Raw genomic sequence first — 21226 nt, forward strand, 5'->3', positions numbered from 1 at the left:
CCATTAGGTTCTTTACTTAAAAAGTTTTCAAGGCATAATTGGTATTATGACTTCTCCGAAAACACCAAAATAATTACGCACACGCAGGAATACAGTAGAAGTAGTGGCTGCCGGAAAGTGATTGCATATGTACTGATCATGTGTAAGGGCCCCAAAAAAATACGCATGGTTTTTGCTTTGAATACTTCAGCATCAATTCCATCTGACATTACTAAGTACCAGTAGGTATGTGTAAGGCGTGACAGCCGGCGAATATAACTTAGCTCAACCTCATTACGCTCATCACAACTACGATGAGAAATTTGAGTGCAACTATCCGTAAATTTATAAAATATTAATAAAAACTCAAAAATTATGACTGAAGGGGATTTTCCTTTATTAACATCATATATTAACATTGAAAATTTTATTCATTGTATATCTTGTTGTCATTAAATATCGAACTAATCGTAAAAAGCAATCATGTTGATATGTTCAACTCATTTTCTTGTTTTGTTCAAAATCGAGAGTGCTTTCTTTAGTAATAGTTCCAAACGATTCAAAACTTGACAATCATATGCATAGATTATAAAATATATGTAGGGGCACTTTCAAATTATGTAAAATGGAACTAGTGCATCACAATCGAATATAATAAATACTTTTTTAAAATTATGTAAAATAATTTGTGTTTAAAAATTGACCAAGAAAAATTCGAATATATTTTATTTAATAATTATTATAGTACATTGGAATATATAAAGTATGTTACTACTTAAAATCTTTTGTAAAGTTGTAATAGGAAATAATTATAATGTATAACCAGTGCGACAATGAAGTTTAGTATTGATTTTTATGATGTAGTCATATTATTGAAGACTCTACTAATTTTCTGAACATACCACCACCTGATACCAACAGATGTTACTTCTGCCGAACTGCGAGTTTATTACATACAGATGCATGTTGAGATATACATACACGATTTTAATATTTGTCACAATTAATTTTCTTTTAGGTACGCAATTGTTTCTTATGCACAATAATTGATATTTCGGGTTTTTTAAAATACAATACTTTTGCTTTGTTTGTATGCTCAAATTGTTTGTCATTAAATTTTCTTTTTGTTTTTGTTGAATTTGTTAACCATACTTGATCGCTTAACTTGATGCATTTTTGATTGTTATTTCAATTTTATTTAAGAAATGTACGCAAGTGAATATAATAAAGTCGGATGTTAATATATAAAATACAATTTTTAATCTATCTAAAAAATCATGATTAATTTTCATATATTTTTAGTAATAATAAAATTAATACAAGTCGATGGAATACAATGTTTTAGTAATGATAATTTTGAAATAATAAAAAAATCAAATATATTTATATAAAATATTTTGCATATATCCTCCATACAATAATTTGCAATAAAAATATACAATAAGAGTAATTAATTATATATGAAAAATAAATTTTGTTTTCGGTTATTAAATTTAAATATAGCCGTCCATTTATCAACATCAAGTTTTACAATCATACAAACTACATTCTACAAAAATGCTTGCAAGCACCGGCATTAACGTATAAGATTTCTACACAAATTTTGAATGATTTTACTGCTGTTTGCGTTCAAATTCCTCTATATCATTCATATTTATCAAATTAAATTCAACGACACCTTTGCCCATGAATTCAGTGAACCTGTCAGTTTCTGCCACAGGAATAGCTTCACGTTTAAATACTGAAAATTATATAAATTTTAATAGTTTGATTTGCAAGTGTGTATTTACATATATGATGACTTAATGAAAGTAATAACTACAAGTAAGGAAAGCCTAAGTTCGGGTGTAACCGAACATTTTATATTCCGCAAGGTGAAGTGACTTTCGTTTATATTTTAAAGTAGGAAGTATTCCATCCATTATTTACAATTACAGATAAGAAGATACACTATTATAAGAAAGAGATTCTTTCGGAATTTTATTAAGATTTCTTACATATTGACTGATAGTAGCGGTATAAACTCAACTGGATGTTCGACAATATATATATTAGGTATTTGGGGGCTAAGGAAGTATTGACCCGATTTTGCCCATCTTTGACAAAAAGGCATGCTGTTATCACAATATTATTTCCCCAAATTTCAATAATAGAATCCACAGACTAACCGATATATTCGGTAAAAAAATCTGCTATATGCACTGGTGTCCACATATTTGGTGTCTGCGACTTTCAAAAGTATAATCCGATTATGACAATTTTTAGGCGTAAGATTAAATACCCTTAGGAAACTATTTGTGCAAAGTTTTACCTTAATAACTTCATTGATGTTTGATCTGAATACTGAAAAGTGAAAGAATCAGAAGGAATTTAAAAGTTTAGTATATGGGAAGTAGGCGTGGTTGTCAACCGATTTAGCCTATTTCTATAGTGTACAATAGTAATAAGAGAAGATTTGGTGAAACTTTTATGAATTGTTTAGCATCCAAGCGCCTTTCACCACTGCGATCCCTTGTACCAAATTACAGTTTTGTGTCTTTATTTTGTGCTTAGTTATGGCACTTTATAGGGATTCGTTGTTGTTGTTGTAGCGGCAGAATTTTGCCGAGTTGACAGTCCTTGGCCGGTAAAAATCTGGGTCTGTTCCGGTTACGTAGACCGGACTGTTATGGGAACGGCTTCGTTTAATGGCCTTTTTTGCGCGGGGCAGTGATCCGATCACGCCCATCTGCAATACCAACCCTCCTTGGGCACCAAGAACGTATGTACCTATGTAATTTCATAAAGATATCTTAACTTTTACAGTCACCCGAATTTCAAGTCGTCTTGTCACCCTGATCATTTATGTAGCTATAACCCTATATATATCTTGATTAGTTTTGGATGGTACAAACACACGTTAGGTGACCAAAACTATTATACTCTGTGCAACATGTTGCGAGAGTATAAAAAATTAGCAATTATACTAACCTCCTGAAACGTAGTTCTCCATCATGTAAACTCTCATATCATAGCATTCGTTTGCAATTCGCTCTGAGATCATTGAGAGATCAGTTACTGGCGGGGTAACTACACGCATATTGCGACGTACGCGATCAGTGTCGATGTTGTAGTATCCCGAGCCCATCTTTTGCATTAAATCTACAAAACTCTTTGGTGGTAATGTGGTGTCACGGTCAAGTGGCATTATGAAACAGCGATTTGCTGTGGTATCAATAATTGCCGATTGATTCTTTTTAAAATCATGCATAAAACGTCCCCGCCGTCCATCTTTGAAATCGGGTACATCAATTCTTGCGAAACTTTCAGAATCGCTCATATCCACATCGATTTCCTCACGGAAGAAATCATCACTCAAGTCGTTATTCCCGTTGTAGTTTGTAAAACGCGAAAAGAGGTTACGCCAATCTAGCTCATCATGTTCTTCATATAGACGCGGTATAGTTATATTACCAGTCTGCATATATGGAATATCGCAAAGTGCACGGTAATGTAAATTCGAAGTAGTGGGTGCATAAGCGCGATATAGAGTAAATCCACCAAGTAGGCCCATCATCATGACTACGACAGCAATTAGAAATAACAACACAGTTTTGATGCATGAGGGTGGGCGATTGAAGACCATAGATTCGCCATCTATGTCTCCCTGATAGTGAGCCTGTGTTAATAATATTCATATAAAAATTTAATATTATATTATTATTTTAATTACTTTGAGCATATTTAGTGCAGTGTATTTTTATTAACGGCATTTCTTTTCATTTTTATTTTTTTTTATGTAGGAATATTTCTAATGCATTTGAAATATTGGGCAAGCCGTTTCACATACAAACATGTAGAGTTGTAAATATGTTTATACCCGTACTTGTATAAAGGTGGTAGCATGAATTCGACTAATAGCTTGCATATATGTACGAAAATTTCATATATGAAAAATATTAATAATATTTGTTCGATATATTAGGAACAATATAATTGCTTACATTGTGGGTTGGGATACAGTAGTTTTTTGTTGCCAATACTTGTATGGATTTCTTTAAAATAATATTAAAAATAAAAAATTATATTAGGAAAATCAATAAGTATCACTACTATAAAGGACGAAATGGCAACTACAACATGTTCATACATATGTATGTATGCATGTAGAATGAAAAAAACTCCAATATCACATAGCGTTATGTTGTTGTTTACTTGAAATACAATAATTGGAAGGTTAACTCTTGTGTTTGTTGTATAATACAAAATTTAAAATAAATACTTATTTAATTTTGTGCCCTTTACATACACATCCATATGTAATTAGCATTTAAAACACAAATTTTTTACTTAGCTGTAATTAACCGAAAAGTACAAAATAAGAAAGAAAAAAAGTAACTGAACTTACACCCAAAAGGTTTCCGTGTGCTGCCCCTCCTCGGAATGATGATGCATCGTCATGGCCACCCAAAGCCAATGGCAGTGGTACCTTCTCCCCTTTTTTCTCATTGGATGGTTTCGTTAAAATAGTCATCTCTTCCGTAGCTTATAGCAGTCTAACGTATTTAAAATTAAAGTTTATGTTATACAATAATTCTTTTTTTCTAATATTTTAATTTATATTAAATCCAGTACTTTTCCTTAAAGTATTTTTGCGTTCTAAATTCGTTTCTCTCTGCAATGGAAATAAGAATATAGAGAAAAGCAAAACATGAAAACGATAATAATTGCGACAGAGAACGTATATTATAAGAAGGCAGAGAGCGTAGAATTATAGAGAAGGTTCAGAGAACGCAGATTAGTAAATCCACATTTTCTGCCAAAACATCGTCACTTGAACATTCTGGCAACTACGAATTTCACTGTCTGGTTAATTGTGGTAATTTATCGCCGATTCTGTTTTGGTCGCGTCGTGTTCGTCAAAATATATATGAGGGCTAAAGGCAGTTATGACCCGATTCTACCCAAATTGGACAGACCGGTAACGTATTATCAGAAAAATATTCTCTACGAGTTTCAGTAATATATTTCACAGATTGTCTGATATTTTCAGTAAAAATACATATTGGGGTGCATTTTTATATCTGGGCAGTTCAACAATTTTGAGTCCGATTTTGCAATTTTTAGACATGAAAAGAAAAACCTTAAAGGCACTATATGTGCAAAGTTTTATCCCGATACATTCATTGTATCTTTATTTGTGTACTAGAAAGTGAAAGAATCAGATAGAATTTATAATTGTGTTATATAGGAAGTAGACGTATATCAGGAGAATGGTTTGAACCAAATTTGGCTGGAATTGATGGATTAGGTCCTGGGATATAGAATTTCTCCGGCGGTGCCACTCCCATTGTCAAGTTTTGGACGGGTCAATATTATTCCCTTCCGAACTATATAGGATGTGAAATTTAATGCTTCTGGCGTATTTACTTAATAAGTTATCGCGCATTCAGTAGTTTTCAACAGTTATTTGTGGAGTGGGAGTGGTCACTATCCGATTTCACCAATTTTCACACCGTTTGAGGAGATGCTAATCAACCCTATTGGATATATCCTTAGAGGTTTGTGAGAAATACACAGTAAACCTATTAAGGGGAGAACCACGCCTTCTTTTTTTTATTTTTCAGCTCAGGTGCTCCTCTGTGGTCCCCCTGTACAAAATTCCAGTTATACTCCTGCTCAAATATAAACGAGACTTTATTCATAACTCGACAAGGACATGACATATGGCCATACTTTTTTTTGCTTAGGTTGGAAGGACTGTTATATGTTTACATGTCAAATTTGAGCGCGATCTCTCACATAGTTTTTTTTTTACGGCACTATAAACAAGTCAACCTCGAGTGTGTTTTTCGAATTTTACTATGGAAATTAACGTTGAGCAAAAAGTGTTTGTTTGAAATTTTGTTATTCCAATGGAATAAGTGCGACGGACGCAATGAAAATGTTGCAGAAGGCATATGGGGAGTCTTGCCTATCACATTCACGTATTTTTGATTGGTAAGTCGTTCAAGGACGGCCGTACATCGCTGGAGAACTTGCCCCATGATCGTCGTCCAGCAACGTCAATAAACGAAGAAAACGTCGAAAAAGTAAAGAAGAGATAGCTAGTGAGCTCAACATATTAAATGGATCCGCTCATAGCATTATTCACGATGTTTTGGGCATGAGACGTGTGTCTGCTCGACTTGTTCCTTGCGCCAGCTCATACGTCTCGTCTTGTACGCGATTATATGACCAAAAACAACGTAAATATTGTTCCGCAAGCACCGTATTCACCCGACATGGCACCGTGTGACTTTTTTCTTTTCCCTAAACTCAAATTGCCGCTTCGTGGAAAGCATTTTCAGTCGATTGAAGTCATAAAGGAGAATTCGAAGAAGGAACTGAAAGCCATACCTAAAGCGGCCTACCAGAAGTGTTATGAAGATTGGAAAAAAAGGTGGCATATGTGTATCGCCTCTAATGGTGACTATTTTGAAGGGGATAAAATAAATATTGAAGAATATTTAACCGTTTTTGTTTTATTGAGCCAGTCTCGTTTATATTTGAGCAGAAGTATCTTCATTTGGAGCTTAGTTATGGCACTTTTTAGATTGCGATTTTGAGGGCGTGGCAGTGGCCCGATTACGCCAATCTGCAATACCACCCCTTCTTGGGTACCAAGTTTCATTAAGATATTTCAATTTTTACTCAAGTTATCGCATGCACAAACAGACGGACGGACAGACAGTCACTCGGATTTCAATTCGTCTCGTCACCCTTATCAGTTATATAGACATAAGCCTATACCTAACGCGAATAGTTTTGGGTGATACAAACAAATTTTAGGTGAATTCTACAGAATTCTGCCGTTACAACAACAACAACAACAAATAAGGTACTTGGAAAAATATGAGCAAAGTGTGTTAAATATATTTTTATACATACTTACATGTGAATAAATTATTTAAAAAAATGTGAATAAATTATTTAAAAAAATTCACTTGTTCCTCACCGATTTGTAATTTTCGCCTCAAAATAAGACGATTTAAGAAAAAAAAACAATTTTTGGAGCTCCTTTTTTTGGGAAACCCAAACTTTATCTCTGACTTAAACTATACATCTACCAAATATTTTTTATTACATTTATAACATTGTCAATCATGCCACTGTCGAAAGAAAATAAATTGGGTATTTTAAAAATACCTTTTGTGTATTTTGCATTTCGATATTATTTTTAAATGCTCGGTTTCCGAGTGAGTCTATATCACGCAAATATCCATATTATACAATTTTTTTGAAATTATATAACGTAACAAAATAATATATAAATAAAAAAACTATAACAAAGAAACAATACAAGTCATAATAAAATATAATGATTTTATCCGTTCCCATAACAGTCGGGTCTAAGTAACCGGAACGGACCCAAATTTTTTCCGGCCTAGGACTGTCAACTCGAAAAAATTCTGCCACTACAACAACAACATAATGATTTTATGATTAACGTTTTAAATTAAATTAGCAAAAAAAATTTTGGTTGCACGTTATTCAAAAGTATTTGTATCGTTCCTTAAAATTTCGTTTCCCAGAAATATTAGGGCAAATGAGAGAGTCTCGTATCATGTCATCCTTGACTTGACTATGGATTAAGATTGAACTTGTACGATTAAATATTGTAACGGATTTCTCGATAAATCGTTTACCTTGTAACTCACTCTTGAGTTCGATCACTGGATTGTTAAATAAAAGTCCCAATTTAATGCTATACACTTATCTTTATTTCTAATTCCAATAACTTAACACTTATTGCTCGCTATTCGAGTTTACAACTTCTTATGAACTGTATGTGCTGCACAATTTGGCAGCCCTTATATAGTACATCTTTAATAAAACTAATCGAGTACATTCTGGCAACTACGAATTCGCTGTCTAGTTGCTTCTGGCCAATTTTATCGTCGGTTCGATTTTGTCATCATCCATATTCGTCACAATATTGTACCGGATTTCTCGATAAATCGTCTACCTGTAACTCACTCTTGAGTTCGATCACTGGATTGTTAAATAAAAGTCCCAATTTAATGGCTAAACACTTATCTTTATTTCTAATTCCAACAACTTAACACTTATTGCTCGTTATTCGAGCTTACAACTTCTTGCTTATAGCTTGATTGCTCTTATCACGACAACACTCTAACTAGAACTGTGTTTGCTGCACAATCCGGCAGCCCTTATATAGTAAATCTCTAACAAAACATTGCTTCTAGAACATTCTGGCAACTACGAATTCGCTAACTAGCTGCTATTGGCAGTTTGTCGTTGATTCGATTTTGTTCTATCATCCGTGTTCGTCACACTGCCCTCCACCTAAGTCTGATTTCCGGATACTCAGTTTCTGGTACATCCCTTGATTTAAAGCTGACTCGAGATTCCATTCTTGATCAGAACGTAACTCCATTGGAACACCGAATCTCGTTACCCACTTGTTGATGAATGCCTCCGCCACTGGTTCAGTCTCTTGGTTAGGAATTGTGTATACTTGTGGCCATTCGTTGAAATGGTCCTTGACTACCAAAACATGACTATTTCCTAATTTATTGGTGGGGAATGGACCATCTTCATACACGCCTATTTTCTCAACTGCCGCACGCGTATTGTGCTGTTTCATCTGCCCATGACTCCTGGACTTTGATCCTTTAGCTACAATGTTCTCAGCATATTTCGCAATCCTTTCTATAGCTGATTGACAACCAGTCCAATAAAACCTTTGCTTCGAATGCTCCAAGGATTTCATGTCTCTCAAGTGCCCTCCTCTTGGACATTTGTACTGCACGTTAAGAACATCAGGAATTCCAACCCTTGGAACAACCATAAGTCCTCGGAAGGTTTGCCCATTTTCGCTTTTCCATACTCGATGCAAGCAGCCATACACTAACTTTAAACTGCTCCGTTCTGCCCAATATGATTTTGTGACTGGCTTTCCTGTAGTTATTTCTCCAATCGTTGTACATTGGTTCAACTCCACCTTATGTAATGCACCTTCCAATTCTGGATCTTCTTGCACAGAGTCATCCGTTTCAGGTTCAATTTTATGGTGATCTTCCACCTGTGATGGTATACACGCTTCTTGCTCTTCCAACTGTAAGGACACTTGTGCTGGTATCCAAGCTTCTTGCTCTTCTACCTGTGAGGAACCTTTTACTGGTTCACACGCTTCCTCCTCTTCCAACTGTGAGAACACCTTCCCTGACATACGCAGTTCCAGCTGTTTCGACTGTGAGGACCCTTGTACTGGTACACACACTTCCTCCTCTTCCGACTGTGAGGACACCTGCGCTGGCATGCGCCCGTTCAGTTCTTTCGACTGCGAAGACACTTGTGCTGGTATACAAGCTTCTTGCTCTTTATTCTGTGAAGATCCTGGTTCACATGCTTCCTCCTCTTCCAACTGTGAAGATACCTGCGCTGACATATGCACGTCGAGCTCTTTCGGTGCTGACAACTGTGCTGAAAAACTTTCAAAGAAGGATTCCAACGCAGTATAAATAACCTCTACTGAATATTGAGTCACTTCCTTATCTTGTTTCTTTGTTGTCTCTTCCTCTAATTCCGATTGACAGACATATTCCTCAACATTATTGTTCTTTGCTTCCATGGCTCTTCTTAACCGCGACTGTAATTTGGACTTTACTCCCTTTGTTGCAAAGCCACGTTTTTGCAGCTCCTTTTTCAGTTGTGGAATCTTCAGATCGTTAAACTTGGCCATTTTCAAACAATTCTCTCTTTGGGAATTTATTTGACAATCCCACTTCTGACACCAATTGTAACGGATTTCTCGATAAACTCCCCAATTTAATGGCTACACACTTATCTATATTTCTAACTCCAACAACTTAACACTTATTGCTCGTTATTCGAGCTTACAACTTCTTGCTTATGTCTCAATTGTTCTTATCACGACAACACTCTAACTAGAACTGTGTTTGCTGCACAATCCGGCAGCCCTTATATAGTGAATCTGTAACAAAACATTACTTCTAGAACATTCTGGCAACTACGAATTCGCTAACTAGCTGCTTCTGGCAGTTTATCGTTGATTCGATTTTGTTCTATCATCCGTGTTCGTCACAATATAAAGATAATAAATTTGGACCCTAAAATTGTTAACAGCAATGTCGATTATTTTTCGATGAAAAATACATCGAACATCAATAAATAATCGAACTATCGATTCATATATATTATTTTTGTTTACCAAAATCAATAAATAAGAAGTTGTCAAACTCCTCAGCTGATTTGGGTGCTAATTCAAGTCGATTTAAGCAAAAATGTCTTCATATTGAGGGCGTGGAAAAAATAGGGTGTTAATATATTCATGTACGATGTTAATTATTAAGTAGACAAAACTGTGACAAAACTATTTTAAGATATGTTACCAACATTAACCACATATACCCGATTGGATGGTCCAAAACCTTTATTTCGCGTTCCTTTTGGAAGAATTGCTTTTGCAGTTGTGAGTCTGCCACTTGGCAGTTTTGCATTTTGTGTAATTTGGTCGGTAATCTTTGAATTTGAACGTTCAACATCAACGCACTGTGATGTACCTAACTATTTACCCTCAATATCGGCAGCCATTGGAAATTACGAACCACAAAAAACCGTTTGGCGTTTGGCGATTACAATGCAATTACCCTTTCGAATAGCTGTTGTCAAAATGTACATGCAATACTATAAGGATACAATAAGGCGTAATCGACGTGTATATGCTATTTTTGCATGCTTGCTAAATCTGGTGGAGAATTTCGCGCTTCTAAGTCTGTCATTGTGGACATCGTTAGATAATTATCCGATACATCGAAATTCTTTCGTTGTTTTTATTGCCTGCAGTGAAATGTATATGCTTATATCTTACTTTCTCAACAAAAACGGACGTAAGATATCGCTCTTGCCAATTGAAGAGAAATCACTGTTGTACAAAAGAAATTTTTTTATAACTAATGTAACTGCTTTTATTTTGGCTGGTTACTGCTTTTTGCGGCACAATTCGTCTTGTGAGCCAGGAGGTAAGTTATAATATGAATGAAATATCATCAAATAACAAATGTACTTTGTATCTTTTTATTTAGTTTACACATTTTTTGCTCTTTTCGAGTATGTCGTTGTGCTAACAAATATGGCTTATCATATGACTGCATACTGGGATTTCCATGCTATGCACGTTACCTTTGACTGGGAACGAGGGCTTTACTTATCTCAATTTTAATTAATTGTTACAATTGCAATAGTATATATCTTTTTTTATTCCGGCACCTTAAGTGCAAGTATACATATGCATATATTAAGTCAAAAGATTACTTAACTTTACAAATGAAAAACTTATTTTTTACACAAAGGTTAGAAGTGAATTATAAATAATAAACAAATTAATGTACGCTCAAAACAGTGCACATACATATGTATGTACGTGCTTGGTATGTTATATTTTGCTCAAAACATTTTTAGTGCTAAAATCATATAAGTAGATAGCAATAATAAATCTAACTGAGATATTATATTAAATATCCTTTATTGTCTTTTTGTTTTTGAGCAAACACTGTAGGTACATTCAAACCACAGCCACGAAAACAGTAACACTAAAGCCTACTGTATATCAAATTTATTGCTTAAATTCGTTAATGCGTGATAAGCAATAGAGATTAATATAATATCATATTTCGTAAATTCGAACTAAGTCATCAAGTGTTATTTTGTATCCAGTAACTGGACAAGTAGAACGTTCTTTCAAGTGGGAAATTATACATTTCCAGCAGAATACGTATCCAGATATGCTGCACGCGGTGGGTGTTTGAATTTTCATGAGACACACCGGGCAATCACCTTTTGGTAGTGTATTCTCTCTTGACACGTTAGGCTTATTTTTAAATGGCTCTGGATTTTTTAAGGTTCCTCCTATTTTGCGCCGCTGATCGTTAGAATACCACCATTGTATGAATTGGAGAAAGAAAGCAAAAAATTCGAGTAACTTAAGAAACACATATGTGGTCTTATCGTCTTTTGGTGGTTCGTTAGGGTATCTCAATGATAAATTTAATGCTTGAAAAATAGGAGAGTGGCTTCCGGCATATTTTATTAGATATAGGAAGGTGTGTATCGCTTTAGAAGCATGGTACGCACGAAGAGCATAAAGCAATTGTCGTTCCCAAATTGAAATATCTTCGTGATGAGCACTACGTGTTTTTAACTTCTGCTCTAAAACTGGCATTAGTGTTAAGATACTAGCAGATAACACTTTCTGCTGCCTCGTCATTAATTCGCCTGATGTAATGCCTGTTCGCTGCAAACCATAGAAACTTTCTCCAAATGAAGAGTCTCTGTTGCGCAAATATAAATATTGGAGCACCCATGTCAATATAGCTGACACCTCTCCTTTTACCATGTTAACACCGAAAAGGTTGAAGTCCACTCCAAAATTAAGGTAATCAAATATTTTACTAAGTGCTGGATAGATAAGAGAATCCAGAGTTTCAGCGGCACTTATCTCAAATATTGATGGAACATTTTGTAAATTTTGTCGTAAATTGGCACTCTCCGACATTTTATTTGCTTTAAGGATTTATTTATAAATACATATATCGGAACTGCGTCAAGGATGACTGCGTATAACACAACTGTTTCTAATCAAAACAGCTGATTTTGAGAAATGAGTTTAGCGATAACATAAGAATAATTTAGTGAATGCTTTGAACCGATAAACTGAGTATATAAAAAAATAGCTGTCTTCGATTGGTTATTTCTCTGCTCGGTTTTTTTATTATATTTTTAAAATATGAGACTTAACATCAATTAGAACAATTTATATAAAACTAAATTATGGGGTTCCAATAAATTTCCTAATGTATGGCTCAGCAATCATACTTTTTATGAAATACTTATGGTGGAAAAAGTCAAATGTCACCAGAGAACATAATTTTTTTGGTAAATGTATAGTTTAGGTCCCCCAACGAAGGAGGGTGAAAATTATATATATTTCTTAAATCGTCTTACTTTGACGCGAAGATCACAAATCTGTAAATTTAGTTTATTTTCGTTTTTTGTTTTGCTTGTAAATTATTTTTAATTACTCACGTAAATAATTATCAAAAAAAAAATTTAATGAATTATTTCATATAACCTCACCTACCCTCGTATGGAAAATTTGAAACGATAAAATAAGGCACGTATCGTTTAATAAAAACCGATATCCTTCTTTTTTGCGACTCACTTCTTTAGTTGTATATAATTTTATTTGAAAGTTATGTGATGACTATATTTAATTAGTGCTTGGAAGAAAAGTCCATAATGAAGGCTAGTAATTCTAATTCGGCAGAAGAGTCTGCAAAAACACCGGCAAGTAAATCCAGCAAAAAGGCCACTAAATCTCGTACAAAAACATCCAAATCTGACACAACCGGTACCAGTGGCAGCGGTCTTAAAAATTCGACCAGTCTTGGTAACAACCAAACAAATATTTTATCGAACAATATTATATCTACACCAACTACGCCTACTACCAGCAATCCTAGTCATTTATTTGATTCATCTTTAAATACCATTACAAACGGTGGCGGTTGTGGCACGGACGCCAATAGCAATTTCAGGGTAAGTGGTTATGTGAATTTTCATAGATTCTGTTAATAAAATATTTGTTTAAAATGGTTGAATAGAATCACGCAAAAAGTTATGCTGGACTAGAAGGGCGCTCGGTGAAAATTATTTGGGAGCAACATGATCAGAGTGATTTAGAATTATCAACAGAAGTATGTGCTCGTGTCGCTGAAGATGTTTCCTATAAATTATGGGAATTGGTGAATGTAAGTATCTTTAAAATTCCTCTATTTTGTTTTTGCTAATTTTTAAAGAGTATTTTTATATTTAAATTAAAGAATATTAAAACATATGCACGGCATTCTGGCGGCACCGTTACATACGATTTGGTAAATGAGGTATTGACTGATGCTGATGTACCGCCTGCATTAGGTGCAATAGATAGCGAATGGGATCGCATTGACTACGATGGCAGTTACTTCTTTTATTCGGTAAATTCATAAATGATTTGGGGAATTTTTGTATTCAAATTTTATTTTTATACCCTGAACAGGGTATATAAAATTTGCCACGACATTTGTAATACCCATAAAGAAACATTCGAGACCCTATGAATATTATTGCATAAAAATGATCAGCATGGCGAGCTAAGTTGATTTAGCTATGTCCGTCTGTTTGTGTGTATATAGGCGAACTAGTCAATTAGTTTGTGGGGTATCGATCTGAAATTTTGCACACGTTCTTTTCTTTTCAAAAAACAGCTCCCATACAAACTGGTCAATCAATATCCAGTACTTGTATGAAAAACTTTTTTATTTGACAAGATATTTTCACGAAATTTGGGATGGATTATTGTCCAAGGCAACGATACAATCTCCAAAATTGACAAAATCAAGTTCTTGTATGGAATCTTTTGTATTTGTGAAGCGTATTATTAGTACGGTGGAACCGAAGTTGACGTTTTTTCTTTGTTTTAGGATAAAATTATAGAGCTGCGGGATGAATATCAGAAAGAAGTTAGCATGAAAATCACAGATGGTCCAGATTATGAATGCACCTGGCCCATTGATGACAAACAAAATGAACAGATTAAAAAATTTATTCCCAGTTTGATTAAGGGTAAAGAATTTGATTATTTTATTTCTAATTCTAATTTAATTTTTATATTAAAGTCTTGCTTTATGGGAATGAAGATGAACTAGATTTCGCTCTCTCAGAAGCGGCTTTTTCTCCCCTTCTTGGTGCTTGCTGTCGTGTTATTCTTTCTAAGTTAATACAAATATTGGCTTTTAAACAAAATGAGGATATCAGTTTGCGCTGTTGGCGTCTACTTCGCGCCTGCTCGTGTAATACACATTCTCGCTTGCAAAACCTACGTGTGGAATATTTTCATTTATCTGAGATACTTATATCACAACTGCTTGCCCCATATGAGAGCATAAAAATACATCCGAACTCTAAATCAGGGGAGCAAAGCAACAGTGCTAGCATAAAAATTGAAATAGAAGAAGTAAAGGCTGAAGATAAAATGGAAGTAAAGTCAGAATTTATCGACCAGTCAGATATATTTAATATTCAAAATACGAATGAAGAGAAGGTATATAAATTGCAAACTGATGATGAACAAGATGGTGATATTGAAATGAGTCCTGAAGTATCCCCTTATTTTGCCAGTCCTGTTGATTGGAAACATGTAGATGATTTGTGTGATACAATAGGTCATTTGGCAACTTCAAATGGTTACTTCCAAAAGGAGTGCATATTTCATATAACGAGAAGATTACAACGATTTTTCAAAGGTCGCAGTGTGTCAATAGAAAGAGGTGAATTTAGAAAAGAAAATATCAATTAATTTTTAGTAATATAAATTATTATTTTTTTTTACTACAGATTTTCGATACATAAGTCGTGCTGTGCGTGGTTTGATCGCTTTGGGTGAGTTCGCTTTTCGTGAATTCATACCATTCATTTACGAATTCAACGTAGATGATGTACCTGAAAGTTATAGGAACGAATTTTCGGTAATTCGATTAGATCAATACATTTTGCTTTTATTGGTAATTTATAAATATTTATACTTAAAGCTTAGCGCTGTGTTTATTAAGGGACCTGATGACATTTTTTTATATGAGTGGCTAGAATATTTATGTGGAGCAGACCAATTACAGCCCTTTTTACTATATTATGCGCGTAAGTATGTATTCTTCATAATATGTTTATGTTTATTAACTTTTGCTACCATAGGATATTTTGAGAAGTTCTTAACGACACGCTTTCTGCGGCGCAAGCTGGGCACATTTAAAATATACTCTAAACCAGGAGTACGTCGCTTAGAATGGAATGCTTTGGCTGCGGCTATGTGTCATGGGGATGATCCAAACAAAGCATTGAAGCCCAAGCCAAAAATAAAAGAGGTCTTTCCGGATTTGGTATCACCGAATCTACAAATGAATCGTGCTGGTAATATACGATTCAAGTTTGCAGGCTGTCGGCCAGTAATAATTAAGTCTAAGATGCCCACAAATTCTGCAATTTCAGCTTCGGAATCTAAATCATTAGGAATTTTAAGTGGACATAACGATATTCTTATAGCCCGACGAAAGCTATATAAACCGTTAACGAACGAGCGTCGTATTGTACCACTCAGTAGTTACTATTATGTAAGAATATAAACATTTTATTATTAAGTTATGTAATGTTTTAATACACTGAATTTGTTAAAAATTAAAACTTTTCTTTCGGAGAATATGTAAATCAATGTAAACCTAAAATACTTCCTCTTCTGGAACCTTTATTCCCGCTGCTTGCATATCCTTCAATATTCGTTTATTTATTATATTTTTTATGTTCGCATTAACGTTCGGTAGAAGACCGCCCGTTCGAGCCGCATGTTCAATTCTCTGTACTACTTCTACCTCGCGCCGTGAGGATATGAAATTCGTAACTAGAGATGGTGTCAAATCACCTACACGTCCAATACGCCCGCAGCGATGTATGTAATCAGATACGTGCAACGGAAAATCGAAATTGATTACATGTCGTGCGCTTGTAGTGTCTAGTCCACGGCTACCAATATCCGTAGTCGATAGAACATCATACTTTCCGTTTTGGAATTGTTCAAAGCGTCCAATACGTATTTTCATAAGCATATCGCCGTTTAAATTTACGCTTCGCACACCATTGTTATTAAGAAATATATCTACAAAATCACTTGTGGCCGATTTATTGCTGAACACAATGACAGGATGCTTTTTAGCGATATCTTTTTTGACTAAATTGATCAAATTGGAGGGCCGACTTTGCTTCGAAATCCGCATAAATCGTTGCTCTACATGTGGCATCAACTTGTGCAAATTCGGGCTCGAAACTTCGTGCAGCGTCTGTATATCTATTACTTTTTGTAATATTTCTTCTGTGTTTGTAGGCATCGTCGCAGACGCCAATATCAGTTGCGTGCCGATATTATGTTCATCCTGTGTGTGATTTTTGTGAAACTACGGGTATATACATTTTTGTTAATATATTAAAAAAAAAAATCATTAAAAATTTCATACAGGAAAACGTCTCAGAAAATATCCAAGTTTGTCGGAGAAGCTGTCGTCTAACAAAGTATCAGCTTCATCTAACACTACATGTCGCACTTCTTCCATGCGATATATACCGGTTGTTACAAGTTTGCTGAGAGCACCCACTGTGGAAACTAGAACGTCAACATCCGCAAATTCGGGGTTGACCATTAAGCGCTTTGTGTTTCCGCCAAGAATCGTTTTGATTTGGAAATCTGAGTGCTGGCATAGTTTTTCAGCTACAGTGCCTATTTGGACTGCCAGTTCACGGCCAGGTGTAATGATGACAGCCCACGGCGTATTGAACTTTCGAATGCTATTCTCCGCTTGCGCCCGCTTTCGTTCAATAATCTGTTGTAAAATGGGTAACATATAGGCGAGTGTTTTCCCACATCCAGTTTCTGCAGCAATCAACACATGATGACTGTCATACACTTTTGGTATAGCTTTGGTTTGAATGTTCGTTAAGGCTTTTATTTTCAGGTAATTTCTGAGATTCTCCATCAATTTTTCATTAAAACTAATATTGTTTGAACTGAGAAATTCATCTAAGTTTACCATCTCAGATTGTATATCTGCCTTACTTAAGATCGCGTTAAATACCATAAAATCATCTTTGGATTTGTAATGCTTCCACCCACTAGTAGCTAGCGGTATTGTTCCAAAGTTACTATCCGCCGGCGCTGGTACATATAAATGGAACTGCGTTCGTTTACAACTGATTAAGGGCTTTTGCTTTCTGGGAAAAGCTGTAACTAAATTTGGTTTAACCGCTGCCGCCGCGGCGGTTGTGTATAATCGGAACATACCAAGAAAGGCGATATTTTTAGACTTTTTCAACATTTTAATTACGTTATATCAGCTAATTACTGCAGAAACATCAAGTCGTGGTTTAAAATCAGCTGTGAAAGAGATGATTGATGATAGAATAAAATCGAACCGACGATAAATTGCCAGAAGCAACTAGTCAGCGAACTCATAGTTGCCAGAATGTTCTAGTGGCGTGGTTTTGTTAAAGATCTACTATATAAGGGCTGCCGGCAATTTATCGTCGATTCAATTTTGTTCTATCTTCCGCGTTCATCACAATATTAAGCAATTATATCGACTCCATTCAAAAGGCTCCATCCAAATTCCACCTCGGTTAGGTGCAATACATGCAATGGATGGAGCCATCTTAAGACCTGCTCGGGCCTTAAGACACACAGGGAGTGGACCACGAGTTACGTGGCCCCATGCTGTCAACGCAATAATGCGACATCTGCCTCAACGGCCGTGCAACCTGCACCATGTTCGCGCATTGCGCTGCCACTCCAGTCGAGTGGCCAAGATAGGACCTCCACGGTCCTAAGGAGCTCACATAGACAGCATAACTCCCAATCTGACCAACCAATTCCTGCCTGTCAAACGATCGTAGGGGGATGGAGCTGGCGGAACAGATAGACGATTCGACATTCTGCACAATGAACGACGAAGCCCCCACCAGAATTATGGGCACCTGTAATAACTCGCCAGATATTACCATCGCTAGCGGTGGTCTGATAAATAGTATAACCTGGCGACCTATGCTAACTCTTGCATCAGACCATCTGCCCATAATTATCTCGATCGAGAAACCTCCTGACTTTATTTCTGTGGATAACCGCACCTATGTTAACTTTAACAAAGCTAACTGGGTCGGCTTCACAGAATTTACTGAGAGCACCTTCAACGCACTATCCATTCCTATGGACGTCATCGTTGGCGAGCGTCAATTCCGCAAGGTGATCGCTGCTGCTACAGCTCGCTTCATACCGGCTGGAAGAATAGCGGAACTCCGCCCTAATTTCCCAGCCGAAGCAGCTGTATTAGCAAATGGGTGCGACACCTTACGCCATGCCGATCCCTGTGATCCCCGAATAAGGGATCTCAATTTGGAGATTCGGCAAATGGTAAACCATCATAAGCGGACAAAATGGATAGAGCACCTGAAGTCCTGCAACCTCTCCACCGGTGTGAGTAAGCTTCGGACTACTGTCAAGGCCCTGTCAAATCCGAGGAAACATGACGATCGGGTTGAAATTCAATTCGATGGCCATGCCTCCTCGGACCCGAAGAAGTGCGCGAGCTACTTTAGCCGGCAGTTTATACTGCACCCTTCGACCGACAAGGCCAAACGATGTGTTACCCGACGGCTGCGCAAAATGCCAAAAGACTGCGCACCACTTACTTTCACCGATGGGGAGGTTCAGAATGTCATCAAAAAGGCGAAATCGTCTAAATCCATCGGCCCTGACGGAATAAGCATGCTGATGTTAAAACATCTAGGCCCAACGGGAGTAAACTACCCCACCAAGGTCCTCAACCTGTCGATATCCACTCTTCAAATACCCGATGTGTGGAAAGTCGGAAGAGTGGTCCCACTGCTGAAACCTGGGAAACCCGCCAACAAAGGGGAGTCTTATCGCCCGATAACTCTCCTTTCCCCAGTAGTGAAGACACTTGAGGCCTTGTTACTCCCGTCATTCACCCACCACCTGAGCCTAGCAGACCATCAGCATGGCTTCCGTAAAGTGCACAGTACCACCACAGCACTTAGCGTCATAAACGCCCAGATAGTTCATGGCCTGAACCAGAAGCCACCCTGCGAGAGGACGATCCTCGTAGCGTTGGACTTGTCAAAAGCTTTTGACACAGTCAATCACGCAACGCTACTTGAGGACCTGGAACAATCAACGCTCCCTCCAGGGCTGAAGCGGTGAACCATGAACTACCTGAGCGGTCGACACTCATCCGTACTATTTCGAGGTCAAAACTCCAAACTCAGGAAAATTAAACAGGGGGTTCCGCAGGGCGGTGTCCCCTCCCCGCTACTGTTTAATTTCTACATTTCAAAACTCCCCCAGCCACCAGCGGGAATTTCAATGACCTCGTACGCAGATGACTGTACGATATTGACGTCGGGTAATGGAATCGATGGCATGTGTTCAAAAGTAAACGGCTACCTCTCCGATCTTTCTCGCTTCTTTTCTGCAAGGAACTCAACACTCTCCCCCACTAAATCCACAGCGACCATCTTCACCAATTGGACGAAGGAGTACAGACTGGACCTGAACATTTCAGTCGATGGCACAAAAATTCCGACAGTAAATAACCCTAAAATTTTAGGCGTCACTTTGGTGCTGTGTCTGTGCTCTTTCACTCCTCATACGACCGCGATAACTGCCAAAGTACAGAGCCGCAACAAAATCCTCAAGTCGCTTGCCGGCAGCTCATGGGAAAAGGACAAAGAAACGTTGTTGGCAACATACAAGGCAATCGGCCGGCCGGTCCTCAATTATGCAGCCGCAATATGGTCGCCTGGATGCAGTGACACGCAGAATAAGAAGCTTCAGACTTGTCAGAACACTGCACTCCGGACTATCACGGGGTGCCTCTTGATGTCCCCAATCGAACACCTACATAGCGAGGCCCGTATGCTTCCGGTTAAGGAACATAACGAGCTCCTCTCCAAGCAGTTTCTGCTGGGATGTTTTCGCAGAAACCACCCCTGCAGACGCCTGCTTGCAGCGGAGCAGCCTCCTAGGAACATCAAGAGGTCCTTCCTTGACTACGTCGACGACATCAGACAGCACGCCGACCAGACTTCGGACGCAACTAACTTCAGACAAGCACTGACCGCCATTCACAGTGGAGCCATTAACACCTTCACCGACTCCCTTTCAGTGAACGGCGTAATACGAGTCAAACCACCACCCATTGCAGACACAGAGCTCGAGTTGCCTCGCGAATCTAGAGTGACCCTCGCGCAACTTCGTTCTGGATACTGTAGCAGGTTAAACTCCTACCTATCCAGAATAGACCCTGACATACCAAACACATGTCCTGCATGCAATGAGTCTCCGCATGACACTAACCACCTCTTTGCATGCCCAACAAACCCCACTCATCTAACACCACTCTCCCTATGGTCCGATCCCGTCGAAACTGCTCGTTTCCTGGGCCTTCCGTTAGATGACCTCGACGACAACGAATCTAGAATTTATCACCCAAACGGGGATTAGATAATCGTTATAACAACAACAACAACAACTCCATTCAAAAGCGTTACCACATAAAAAAATATTTGTATAGTCCCGCAACTTGTTGAAATG

The 21226-nt window shown here is 37.1% G+C and overlaps 5 protein-coding genes across 9 annotated transcripts; 2 read left to right on the forward strand and 3 right to left on the reverse strand.

Moving 5' to 3' along the window:
- Positions 1–352: 352 nt before the first annotated feature.
- On the reverse strand, positions 353–4736 carry LOC106619719 (integral membrane protein 2B). Of its 3 annotated transcripts, XM_070106348.1 has the most exons (4): positions 4594–4736; positions 4367–4514; positions 2950–3637; positions 2528–2748 (listed from the first exon to the last, which is right to left on the reverse strand). In XM_070106348.1, the coding sequence occupies exons 2-4, from the start codon at positions 4490–4492 to the stop codon at positions 2543–2545; spliced, it is 1020 nt and encodes a 339-aa protein (XP_069962449.1). In that variant the 5' UTR covers positions 4493–4514; positions 4594–4736; the 3' UTR covers positions 2528–2542. The 3 variants fall into 3 exon arrangements, with proteins under 3 accessions (XP_069962451.1, XP_069962450.1, XP_069962449.1); XM_070106350.1 differs by lacking the exon at positions 2528–2748 and adding an exon at positions 353–1720 and having other exon boundaries at positions 4367–4654; XM_070106349.1 differs by lacking the exon at positions 2528–2748 and adding an exon at positions 2108–2322 and having other exon boundaries at positions 4367–4655.
- Positions 4737–10129: 5393 nt separating this feature from the next.
- LOC106619711 (Post-GPI attachment to proteins 2) lies at positions 10130–11502 on the forward strand. The gene is made up of 2 exons (XM_014237942.3): positions 10130–11006; positions 11070–11502. Exons 1-2 carry the CDS (start codon positions 10370–10372, stop codon positions 11204–11206), a joined length of 774 nt encoding a protein of 257 aa, XP_014093417.1. The 5' UTR covers positions 10130–10369; the 3' UTR covers positions 11207–11502.
- Pex12 (peroxin 12) lies at positions 11039–12538 on the reverse strand. The gene has a single exon (XM_014237941.3). The coding sequence runs from the start codon at positions 12536–12538 to the stop codon at positions 11651–11653; it is 888 nt and encodes a 295-aa protein (XP_014093416.1). The 3' UTR covers positions 11039–11650.
- Positions 12539–13173: 635 nt separating this feature from the next.
- Positions 13174–16285, forward strand: Saf6 (SAGA factor-like TAF6). Of its 3 annotated transcripts, XM_014237956.3 has the most exons (9): positions 13174–13581; positions 13647–13793; positions 13866–14018; positions 14505–14646; positions 14700–15350; positions 15418–15548; positions 15612–15717; positions 15772–15987; positions 16066–16285. In XM_014237956.3, the coding sequence occupies exons 1-9, from the start codon at positions 13282–13284 to the stop codon at positions 16197–16199; spliced, it is 1980 nt and encodes a 659-aa protein (XP_014093431.1). In that variant the 5' UTR covers positions 13174–13281; the 3' UTR covers positions 16200–16285. The 3 variants fall into 3 exon arrangements, with proteins under 3 accessions (XP_014093431.1, XP_036231673.1, XP_014093430.1); XM_014237955.3 differs by having other exon boundaries at positions 13178–13581; positions 15772–16285; XM_036375780.2 differs by lacking the exon at positions 13866–14018 and having other exon boundaries at positions 13175–13581; positions 15772–16285.
- Dbp21E2 (putative ATP-dependent RNA helicase Dbp21E2) lies at positions 16178–18019 on the reverse strand. The gene is made up of 2 exons (XM_014237957.3): positions 17082–18019; positions 16178–17021 (listed from the first exon to the last, which is right to left on the reverse strand). Exons 1-2 carry the CDS (start codon positions 17934–17936, stop codon positions 16293–16295), a joined length of 1584 nt encoding a protein of 527 aa, XP_014093432.1. The 5' UTR covers positions 17937–18019; the 3' UTR covers positions 16178–16292.
- Between the last annotated feature and the right edge of the window lie 3207 nt (positions 18020–21226).

Source organism: Bactrocera oleae, chromosome 3 (genome assembly GCF_042242935.1).
Source record: "Bactrocera oleae isolate idBacOlea1 chromosome 3, idBacOlea1, whole genome shotgun sequence".
Classification (NCBI taxonomy): domain Eukaryota; kingdom Metazoa; phylum Arthropoda; class Insecta; order Diptera; family Tephritidae; genus Bactrocera; species Bactrocera oleae.

Excerpts from the sequence above, each read along its gene's own strand:
- LOC106619711 (XM_014237942.3), top strand. The coding sequence starts at position 10,370 with ATGTTACCAACATTAACCACATATACCCGATTGGATGGTCCAAAACCT. Across the intron at positions 11,007-11,069 it reads TTCGTCTTGTGAGCCAGGAG|TTTACACATTTTTTGCTCTT; the intron begins GTAAGTTATAAT and ends CTTTTTATTTAG.
- LOC106619719 (XM_070106348.1), bottom strand. The coding sequence starts at position 4,492 with ATGACTATTTTAACGAAACCATCCAATGAGAAAAAAGGGGAGAAGGTA. Across the intron at positions 3,638-4,366 it reads CACACGGAAACCTTTTGGGT|GCTCACTATCAGGGAGACAT; the intron begins GTAAGTTCAGTT and ends TTATTAACACAG. Across the intron at positions 2,749-2,949 it reads GGAGAACTACGTTTCAGGAG|GTACATACGTTCTTGGTGCC; the intron begins GTTAGTATAATT and ends GAAATTACATAG.
- Pex12 (XM_014237941.3), bottom strand. The coding sequence starts at position 12,538 with ATGTCGGAGAGTGCCAATTTACGACAAAATTTACAAAATGTTCCATCA.
- Dbp21E2 (XM_014237957.3), bottom strand. The coding sequence starts at position 17,936 with ATGTTGAAAAAGTCTAAAAATATCGCCTTTCTTGGTATGTTCCGATTA. Across the intron at positions 17,022-17,081 it reads ATTTTCTGAGACGTTTTCCT|TTTCACAAAAATCACACACA; the intron begins GTATGAAATTTT and ends ATATACCCGTAG.
- Saf6 (XM_014237955.3), top strand. The coding sequence starts at position 13,282 with ATGAAGGCTAGTAATTCTAATTCGGCAGAAGAGTCTGCAAAAACACCG. Across the intron at positions 13,582-13,646 it reads ACGCCAATAGCAATTTCAGG|AATCACGCAAAAAGTTATGC; the intron begins GTAAGTGGTTAT and ends ATGGTTGAATAG. Across the intron at positions 15,549-15,611 it reads GTTATAGGAACGAATTTTCG|CTTAGCGCTGTGTTTATTAA; the intron begins GTAATTCGATTA and ends TTATACTTAAAG.